Source organism: Gadus chalcogrammus, chromosome 10 (genome assembly GCF_026213295.1).
Source record: "Gadus chalcogrammus isolate NIFS_2021 chromosome 10, NIFS_Gcha_1.0, whole genome shotgun sequence".
NCBI lineage: Eukaryota > Metazoa > Chordata > Actinopteri > Gadiformes > Gadidae > Gadus > Gadus chalcogrammus.
In genome coordinates this window covers 8,658,835-8,668,632 of record NC_079421.1, presented here as the reverse complement: position 1 = coordinate 8,668,632, position 9,798 = coordinate 8,658,835, and the positions used below count along the sequence as shown (strand labels likewise).

General features: G+C 48.4%; 1 protein-coding gene and 1 long non-coding RNA gene across 2 annotated transcripts; both read left to right on the top strand.

The window, feature by feature from the left end:
* Positions 1 to 3,991: 3,991 nt before the first annotated feature.
* Positions 3,992 to 7,072, top strand: LOC130390968 (uncharacterized). Its single transcript, XM_056601151.1, has 3 exons — positions 3,992 to 5,661; positions 5,950 to 6,462; positions 6,731 to 7,072. Exons 1-3 carry the CDS (start codon positions 4,108 to 4,110, stop codon positions 7,070 to 7,072), a joined length of 2,409 nt encoding a protein of 802 aa, XP_056457126.1. The 5' UTR covers positions 3,992 to 4,107.
* A 27-nt stretch (positions 7,073 to 7,099) lies between these two features.
* Positions 7,100 to 7,953, top strand: LOC130390252 (uncharacterized). Its single transcript, XR_008896762.1, has 3 exons — positions 7,100 to 7,346; positions 7,428 to 7,518; positions 7,648 to 7,953. It is a non-coding gene; the product is annotated as an uncharacterized LOC130390252 (long non-coding RNA).
* Positions 7,954 to 9,798: the final 1,845 nt, after the last annotated feature.

Below are 9,798 nucleotides of genomic sequence, written 5' to 3'. Positions count from 1 at the left end.
TAGGATTGCTATTATTCAAGATACGCCTTACAATCTCTTCTTCAGGCATGTCCTGCTTCCATTTCAGACATAAATCCTGGTAGTCATAGGCGAAATCTCGGAGGCACTGGTCTGGCTTCTGAACGGTGGTTCTCAACTTCTCCTCCACTTCACTCAAGTAATCTGTGGATAGGAAAGCTGCTAGGAAGGCTTCTCTGAATGAGATCCAATCATGTACCTGACTCTTGGTAGCTTTCCACCAACTGAGTGCTGAGCCCTTTAAAACTGAGGATAGCGCACCCATTAGCTCATGAGAAGTAATGGGTCTCATTTCTAGAAAGTTTTCACACCGTTCGATAAACCGCAAGACATCAGAGGATTCACTGCTAGGGCCGAATGTGGGAAATTCCAGGTTCACAGGAGGCTTGTGGTACATTGGAGAGGCAACAGACTTCATACGGCCAGGAGGTGTTGCAACATACTGACCAGCTTGGGTAACCATTGGGCTAGCTTGGGTAGCTATTGGGCTTACATTAGGGGAGACTGCTATAGTTCTCAGTGGTACGGGAGTGCTAGTGGGCCTTAGCCCGTGCACTTGTTTTCTCCATTGTTCATCTCTTCGAAGAAGGCAATTGTACACTGTCCTCTCCAACTTTCCTATACCATCACACAAGGACTTTTCTAGTTGAGTCAGGTTTTCTTCCACCCACCCTCTAAAACTCAACTCCCTATTTACAGCACTTGTTACAGACTCCCTAAATTCAGCTTTTAACTGTTCCACTTGGTTTTGTAGGCTATTGATGTTATTTGCCAATTCCTCACTCTCTGTCTGTGTTTCCTGTGTAACTGTTTCTTCCCAAACAGCCCCCCTGTTATCCTCACCATTATTATCATTACTATCACCATCATCATCATTTTCAACATCATTTTCATTACCAACAATATCATTTTCGTCATTATCAACATCCTCCAAACCCATTCTAACCCTACCCACAGTATTTGGAACATTACCAGGAGTGCGTGGAACATCATTAGGGCTATGACCAATGTGGTGTGTAGTGCTAAGTGTACTAGTGTCATTGTCACTAATATACAATGAGCTCAGTAAATAAGATATATCTGAAGTAGATCTTCTCGTAACAAAAGGTCCTGCAGTAAAATCGGGATCAAAAGGCCTTAGATTAGGCAAAGAGGTCCTTCCCTCTCTATGAGCCATATTACTAAATGTATCTCAATATTTTTTCACAAACAACAATCAAAGTAACTCTGGTACCCGTAATGGCCACCATATGCAGAGGTGTCAAGTAACGAAGTACAAATACTTCTTTACTGTACTTAAAGGTCCCATGACATGAAAATCTCACTTTGGGAGGTTTTCTAACATAAATATGAGTTCCCCTAGCCTGCCTATGGTCCCCCAGTGGCTAAAACTTGCGTTTGGTGTAAAACTAGCACTAGCTGTTCTGCTCGCCTTCGAAAAAACGGAGGCTCAAGCGCGCTGATTTGGAATGTCTGTGCTCATGACGTCATCAGGAATCTCAGCTCCTCCCCTTACTCTGCCTGGCCCGCCCAGAGACGTTGGCCCGCCAATGAGACTCGACCGTGCGAGCGCCACATGTGTGTGTGTGGATACACACACCGTAACGCAAGTGTTTCTTGTCGGTTCTTTGACGTGTCTTGTATTTCCACAACGAGACTGTCGTGGGGGTTATCTGAGCCATGGTTGAGAAGGAATTGGGGGAAAGGAACTTTGGTTTGACTCGCTGAAGTACATGAACTGCGACATGCCGCCGGTTGCCGCGAGGCACCATCGCCCGGCAGCGGGCAGCCGGCAGCAGGCAGCGCGCGGTTCAGTCGACTTCAGGTTGATGTGAAAGGGGAAGAACCAGAGACTTCGCAGAACCCGACAAAGTCGTTTGTGATTCATAATATCGTCTGGAGGCGCACACAATATGTTATATGATATAGATATCTATGTATTATATAATATTATTTATGTGGCCTGTGGGATTAGGTCTCTTTCCCCGTACCGCTGACGTCACCTAATAGGGGTGGGACAGGTGGGCGGTTGCGATCAGGCAGGTGTAAAGGCACCCGGGGTCCTCATGCCGGTAAGGCACAAGGGGTCCTCATGCCGGTAGCAGCAGGGTCTAGAGGTGTGGGTCGCAGCGCAAGGTATGTCTTAACTACCTCATTGGGGAATTAGGATAGTTACTTGGCCAGTGCACTACGGGGGATTTAATTGTGTTTCTGTTGGGCTAGTGATCGTTGAGTGCTCGCCGACGGTGACACTGTCTGTGCGAGTGACGAACCTGGGTCTGCGTTCAGCGATCCCGATGGGAGAAGGAACAAGGTATGTTTTGGCTGTGCTTTATTGAATAGGCGTTTTATTAATCCGGTTGTGGCGTGGTAAATAGTTAGCCTATGAACCGAATATGTATGGATCACGCAACTGGGTCTCTCGTTTCCTTTTTGTTTATAGACGCTACCGGCAATCCGAGTGTCGGCTGCTGTTCTCGTGTTTGGGGTGAATGAGATACGTGTGCAGGTGCTGCTTCTAGGACGCGTTTTGTATTTCTGTTCGTTTGGTTGTTTGCTTCATGTGTTCTTTTTTGTTTCTTTCTTTCCCCCTAGTCGGTGGACTTGTTTTTGTTGTATGTACTAATGGGCGTCCTATTGTATTGACGACCTACAGCGACTAACTTTTAATTAAATGTGAATAAAGAATATATTTTTATACCTGTAAGTCAAGCCTGTGCGTGCGTTTCTAGGGTAAAATAGAGTGCCCCTGCTCTTGTCCTAGGGGTGGCGTTGTCCGCATTACTCAGTCTTAGCCCCGCCACATTTGGCGTTGTCGGCAGGATACCATTGTGTCTCTAGGTTAGTCTATTTAAGCAGCACCTGTGTGTGTGTGTGGTGTGTGTGTGTGTGTGTCTGGGAGTGCCAACGTGAGAACAGCAGCTGGCAGTAAGATGAGCGAGGAAGAGAGGTCTACGATGGAGCTTCAGCAGCTGCGACGACGTTTGGAGCAGCTACAGGCTGAAAATGAGAGTTTCTCAAAGAGACTTTGAGTACCCAGCCCGTTCAACGGGAGCGAGCACTCTTTATACCCCGAGAACGGCGTTGCTCAAAGTTTTCGGGCTCTGCATCTGCAGGCTCTCTGTCCGTCGAAGAGTGGATTGAAGAAGCGCAAAGTTGTATTCGGGCAACGCATATGACTGGCTTTGATAAGGCTTTGTTTTTGTTCGATCACTTGGAGGGCGAAGCCCGTAATGAGATCAAGTATCGTCCTGTATTTACACGTGAGAACCCTGATTTAATAATTGAAGTCTTGAAGGAAGTATATGGGTGTGCTAAATCGTATGTGTACTGGCAACAGTGTTTCTTTAACAGAAAGCAAAAGGACAATGAAAGTTTGTTTGAGTTCTCTCATGCTTTAATGGAAATGTTAGAGAAAGTAAAACAGTCAAATGAAGGTGCCGTCAGAAAACCTGATATTGTTCTGAGAGACCAGTTTTGCGAAAATGTCAGTGATCCCATGTTACGGCGGGAACTTAAGAGATTGGTACGGGGAGATAGTGTGTTGACTCTTTTAGATGTAAGGAAGGAAGCTATAAGGTGGGTGCAGGAAGGTCAGTCTCATCGAGACCGTAAGTACCGTGCCCCAGGTGCAAGCAGTGAGGCTCAGGTCGTGTCACAATGTGTTGCAGCCCCTTCGTCATTAGAATTTGTGGAACTAAAAGACTTGGTTCTTAAACAACAAGCGCAGCTGGACACGCTTGTAAGGCAGTTAGGACACCCTAATGGTAGATCGCAGGCCCCTCCACTACAACGGGATGGGCGATACAAACGCGCACCCAATGGTCAGCCCATTTGCATACGGTGTGATCAACCAGGGCACATAGCTCGCTACTGCCAGGTAGCTCCCTCCCACCACAATAATGCGTCAGCGTTGCGCTGGCCCCCTGGTGACCCCCCTACACAAGGCCCCAATAGCCATAATAGCCGATCGGGAAACTAGCGACTCCCAGTGTGCAGAGCCATACACTGGGAGGGGATGTGTCTGGCTCAAGGCATCCTCAATCGTTGGAAAAGTTAGTCAAAACCTGCCCTGTATTGTCTGTGTCTATGGGAGATGTAACTGTTCCCTGCTTGATTGACACTGGGTCGATGGTGACTACCATGACCGAGAGTTTCTTTAGAAAACATTTTCATCATCTACAAACGAGGGACTGTAGATGGCTCGGGCATAAGGCCGCTAATGGATTAGACATCCCCTATATTGGCTACATAGAGTTGGACGTACGGGTACTGGGGCAATGCATTCCGGGAAGGGGTATCTTAATTGTTAAAGACCCAGAGAATAGCACTCTTAAAGACCGCAAGCTCTTGACCACAGGGATACTAGGAATGAATGTAATTGGGGAGTGTTATCAGATTCTTTTTAGACAACATGGGCCACAGCTCTTCCTCTCCCCTCCGGTGCAGTCGGCGGCGCCAGCAGCCAGACGCGCACTGAGACACTGTGAACTGATCCAGGCCATTGAAAATGCACCGAAGCCGTTCAAAGTGAAAGTCCATGGGAAGTTGCCAGTCTGCCTTGAGGCAGGAGCCCTAACCATGGTCCCAGTTACATGCCCCCAGCTCGAGTCTGCAGAGTTTTTGCTGGAGCCCTTGGGCTTTGACGAAGAGCAGTTGCCCGAAGGTCTACTGCTGTCCCCTACCTTGGTGCCGGCAAAAAGGGGATTCCTATATGCACCGGTAGTTAATGTTGGGAGCACAAAAGTGTGGCTGTCCCCACGGCGCCCCATTGGCACTGTACAAGTTGTGGCTGCGGCCGCGACAGAAACCGGTACCTCAATATCAGTCAATCCATCATGGGAAGAGTGTCAGGCCTATGTTTCCACACAGGAGGTGGCTGAGTGCTCTAGTGGTCCCGAGCCCATGATGCCAGCCTTCCAGGGGTTGTCTCAGCAACAAGCTACTGAGGCCAGGGCTCTTTTTGCCCAGTACAGCGACATATTTTCCCGAGGGGATGGAGATCTAGGATGCACGTCTTTAATCAGCCACGAGATTCCCCTGCTCGATGATGCTCCGGTTCGGCAACCATACCGAAGAATCCCACCCTCTCAGTATGAAACCGTAAAGGCGCACATTCAACAGCTCTTGGATAGCCAAGTCATCAGAGAAAGTAGCAGCCCCTACTCTTCTCCTATAGTCCTGGTGACCAAGAAGGATGGGAGTTTGCGCCTTTGCGTCGATTATCGCCAACTAAATGCAAAAACCCGCCGTGACGCTTACCCCCTTCCTCGTATAGAAGAGTCTCTAGATGCCCTTTCAGGACCAAAATGGTTTTCTACCTTGGACCTTGCGAGTGGCTATAATCAGGTCCCAATGGTGGAACGGGATATACCGAAGACTGCCTTCTGTACACCTTTTGGCCTGTTCGAGTTCAATAGAATGGCCTTTGGCCTGTGTAACGCACCCGGAACATTCCAGCGCTTGATGGAACGCATGTTCGGGGATTGCAGATACCAGTCCGTCCTACTGTACCTGGATGATATTATCGTCTTTTCCACCACCGTCCAACAGCACCTGGAGAGGCTAGGAGAAGTGTTTTCCCGCCTGCAAAAGCAGGGACTGAAAGTAAAAGTATCAAAATGCAGCTTCTTCCAGCATCAGGTCAGCTACTTGGGGCATGTAGTCTCCAGGGAAGGAGTTTCCACGGATCCTGCCAAAATAGAGGTAGTCCGTGAGTGGAGGCGCCCTGGACACCTAGCCGAGTTACGATAATTTCTCGGCTTTGCTAGCTACTATAGGCGCTTTGTGGAAGGCTTTTCAAAGCTGGCAGCCCCACTCCACCATCTGGTGGGGAGACTCAATGGACCCCGCAAGAAGGGAAAGACACCCCCTGTTCCTCTGGCCTCGACCTGGGACGAAGAGTGTGAACATGCGTTCTTGTCCTTGAAGGAGCGACTCACCTCTGCTCCAGTTCTGGCATATGCCGACTTTTCAAAGCCCTTCATCTTGGAGGTGGATGCCAGCCACGGGGGTCTTGGTGCAATCCTCTCGCAAGAACACCAAGGGAAGGTACGACCTGTCGCATTTGCCAGTCGGGGACTCAGGGCAGCCGAAAGAAACATGGAAAACTACAGCTCCATGAAGCTTGAACTGCTTGCAGTAAAGTGGGCAGTAACGGAAAAGTTCCGTGAATATTTGCTGGGGAACCATTTCACGATCCTCACTGACAATAACCCACTGAGCCACCTGCACACGGCAAAGCTGGGAGCCACGGAGCAACGGTGGGCCTCTCAACTGGCGTCGTTCAATTTTACCCTCCGATACTGGCCGGGTAAGGACAATCAGAATGCCCTCTCTCGGCAGTATTTGGAGCGCTTCACCTTTGGGACCGAGGTCCCTGCATTGGGCACATTGACCAGTCTTGTTCCAATGCCTGCCATAGAGGGCCTGTGCAGGGAGGTGGTAGCCCTACCTGGGCGAAATTACTCAGGAACACGTCAGGCAAAGATCAGAAGAACTGGCCCTCCGACGGAACCAGAACCATAATGATCAGGTGAATGACGCTGGCTTCCAAGAAGGAGATTTTATCTATTTGCGGAGTCATCCACCGGGGAGAAATAAAATCCAGGACCATTGGAATCCTGTAGCCTACAGAGTCGTGCATGGCCCTTCTGGTACCGGAGCGGTATACACAGTAACCCCGGCAGCTGAAGGTGGACCTGTCCGGCAGGTGCATCGTTCTGAGATGCGTGGCGTCCCCGCAGGAGTACAGCCCGGACAAAGTGGCATCCCTGGCTTCGCTCAGGAAGGTGAGATCCCCATCGACTCCCCTGCTCGGGACGACCCCCCTGCCGGGAATGACGATGAGACCCGAGATGCAGTCATCTGGTATGATGCGGAACATGAACCCCAAGAACCCCAACCTGCTCCCACCTGTCCCTTAGTGGCAGAAGAAATTGACATGGATCCCATTGACATGGGATGCCGGAGGAAACCACAGTGGCGGTGCGCAGCTCAGCGAGACCTACAGCAGGGCAGCATTCCAATCCGCACCGTCTACCCAAGACAATGAGTGTCATGGATGACAGTCCATCAGGCATAGAGGGTGAGGACTCCCGGACATGAGGCGTCATCGTCGGGCCGCCGATTCATTTGGAGGGGGTGGATTGTGGCCTGTGGGATTAGGTCTCTTTCCCCGTACCGCTGACGTCACCTAATAGGGGTTGGACAGGTGGGCGGTTGCGATAAGGCAGGTGTAAAGGCACCCGGGATTCTCATGCCGGTAAGGCACACGGGGTCCTCATGCCGGTAGCAGCAGGGTCTAGAGGTGTGGGTCGCAGCGCAAGGTATGTCTTAACTACCGGGAATTAGGATAGTTACTTGGCCAGTGCACTACGGGGGATTTAATTGTGTTTCTGTTGGGCTAGTGATCGTTGAGTGCTCGCCGACGGTGACACTGTCTGTGCGAGTGACGAACCTGGGTCTGCGTTCAGCGATCCCGATGGGAGAAGGAACAAGGTATGTTTTGGCTGTGCTTTATTGAATAGGCGTTTTATTAATCCGGTTGTGGCGTGGTAAATAGTTAGCCTATGAACCGAATATGTATGGATCACGCAACTGGGTCTCTCGTTTCCTTTTTGTTTATAGACGCTACCGGCAATCCGAGTGTCGGCTGCTGTTCTCGTGTTTGGGGTGAATGAGATACGTGTGCAGGTGCTGCTTCTAGGACGCGTTTTGTATTTCTGTTCGTTTGGTTGTTTGCTTCATGTGTTCTTTTTTGTTTCTTTCTTTCCCCCTAGTCGGTGGACTTGTTTTTGTTGTATGTACTAATGGGCGTCCTATTGTATTGACGACCTACAGCGACTAACTTTTAATTAAATGTGAATAAAGAATATATTTTTATACCTGTAAGTCAAGCCTGTGCGTGCGTTTCTAGGGTAAAATAGAGTGCCCCTGCTCTTGTCCTAGGGGTGGCGTTGTCCGCATTACTCAGTCTTAGCCCCGCCACATTTAGATATAGAGCTCCAGGACTGTAACGCAAGTGTTGTACACTTCCTTGTTATTTGGATAACCGTTCTGCTGTTGGTGTGATGGCGCATAACACGTTGGACTCTCGTCTCTGGTATTTCTACAACGAGACTCGTATTGGGGGTTATCTCAGCCAAGGTTGAGAATGAATTGGGGGGAAGGAACTTTGGCTTTGACTCCCTCAAGACCATGAACCACGACAAGGAGGAGAAAGGGATCTTTGCCGGGCAGCGCTTATGCACCTCCGCCTCCGGCGGTGGTCCCTCAGCGGGGCTCAAGCGGGAGACATTTGCCGCCAACAATCCCTTTCTCCTCCATGTCGTGGTTCATGTTCTTGAGGGAGTCAAAGCCAAAGTTCCTTCCCCCAAATTCATTCATTCGTGTTATGCGCCATCACACCAACAGCAGAACGGTTATCCAAATAACAAGGAAGTGTACAACACTTGCGTTACAGTCCTAGACAGTGGTGTAGTCTACGTGATACGCAGGTATACGCCGTATACCCACTAGGAACGCACCAGGATTTGCGTATACCCACTTAAAAATGTGAATGGATACGTATCAATCGTCTTGTGACAGATCTTTCACTTCTGTGTTTATTTTTCGCAAATACCCGTTGGGTATAACTGCAATAAAATGCTTTAAGGAGGGGAAGTTATCTCCTACATCCACCATTCATAAAATTCCCCCTGCGCACTCGCGCTCTGCCCTGTCTCTGTTACAAAGCGCGAAGCTGCCCCTGCATCTCTGCATGTTAGTTGGCGGGCCAAGCCCCTCCTTCTCGCAGATTGAAAGTTAACAGATTGAAAAGTTAAACGCGCGAACAATTGCGCAAACAAAACAGTTAAAACAACTGGATAAAACGATAAAAAACACAACATAAACACTTAAAGAGTCCCCGGCTACATGCTACAATAACATTCAACATTACAATATGAAAAGAAAACTACAATATTTCAGTGTTTTAGTTAGTTTTAAGCCTGGCCCAAAATCAACTGCTGCCGCTTAAATTGACCCTGCAGCAGCAGATGCCATACTAGAGCTACGGAGACAAGCAAAGACACAACAGAAAAGTGTGTGTGTGTGTGTGTGTGTGTGTGTGTGTGTGTGTGTGTGTGTGTGTGTGTGTGTGTGTGTGTGTGTGTGTGTGTGTGTGTGTGTGTGTGTGTGTGTGTGTGTGTGTGTGTGTGTGTGTGTCCAGTCCTCCCATATTAATGTGTAAACCACATAACAAGTCAAAAGAAGACAATGTTTTAATCCCACTGTAGGCCTATATCTCCTTGTTACTTTTAGATGAGAACCCCTGGCCAGCCTTTCGGACTGGGTGTCAGGCTAGGGAATTTAAAAACATGCATCCTTGGTTAGAGTGGAGGGAAAGAAAGTTGGGTAAATGTCAGCCAACATGCAGTTGGTATACACAATTGAAATTCATAAAGTTAATCACTATGCAAATGAGAGTATAGCTAATTCATGGTCATTTTTAAGGTGCAGTAATTTCACATTTTTACACAATTCAATTACTGTATGGTATGTTAGATAACAACAGTAAGAGCCAAAATTAGAGCAATTGAAAGAGTGAAACATTAGTCTCCTGTCATCTCCTTGCACTGGTTAGCCAAGGTTGCAAACAGTTAATTAAATTATTTTGAGTAGATTTTGTCCTTGTTTAGCATGTGCTATTGCTACTATAGATATACAAAGGACAACTTGTCATTTTTGTGTTCTATTTGTTCATACTGTTATTACAACTGATAAACTTATTCAGCTTTC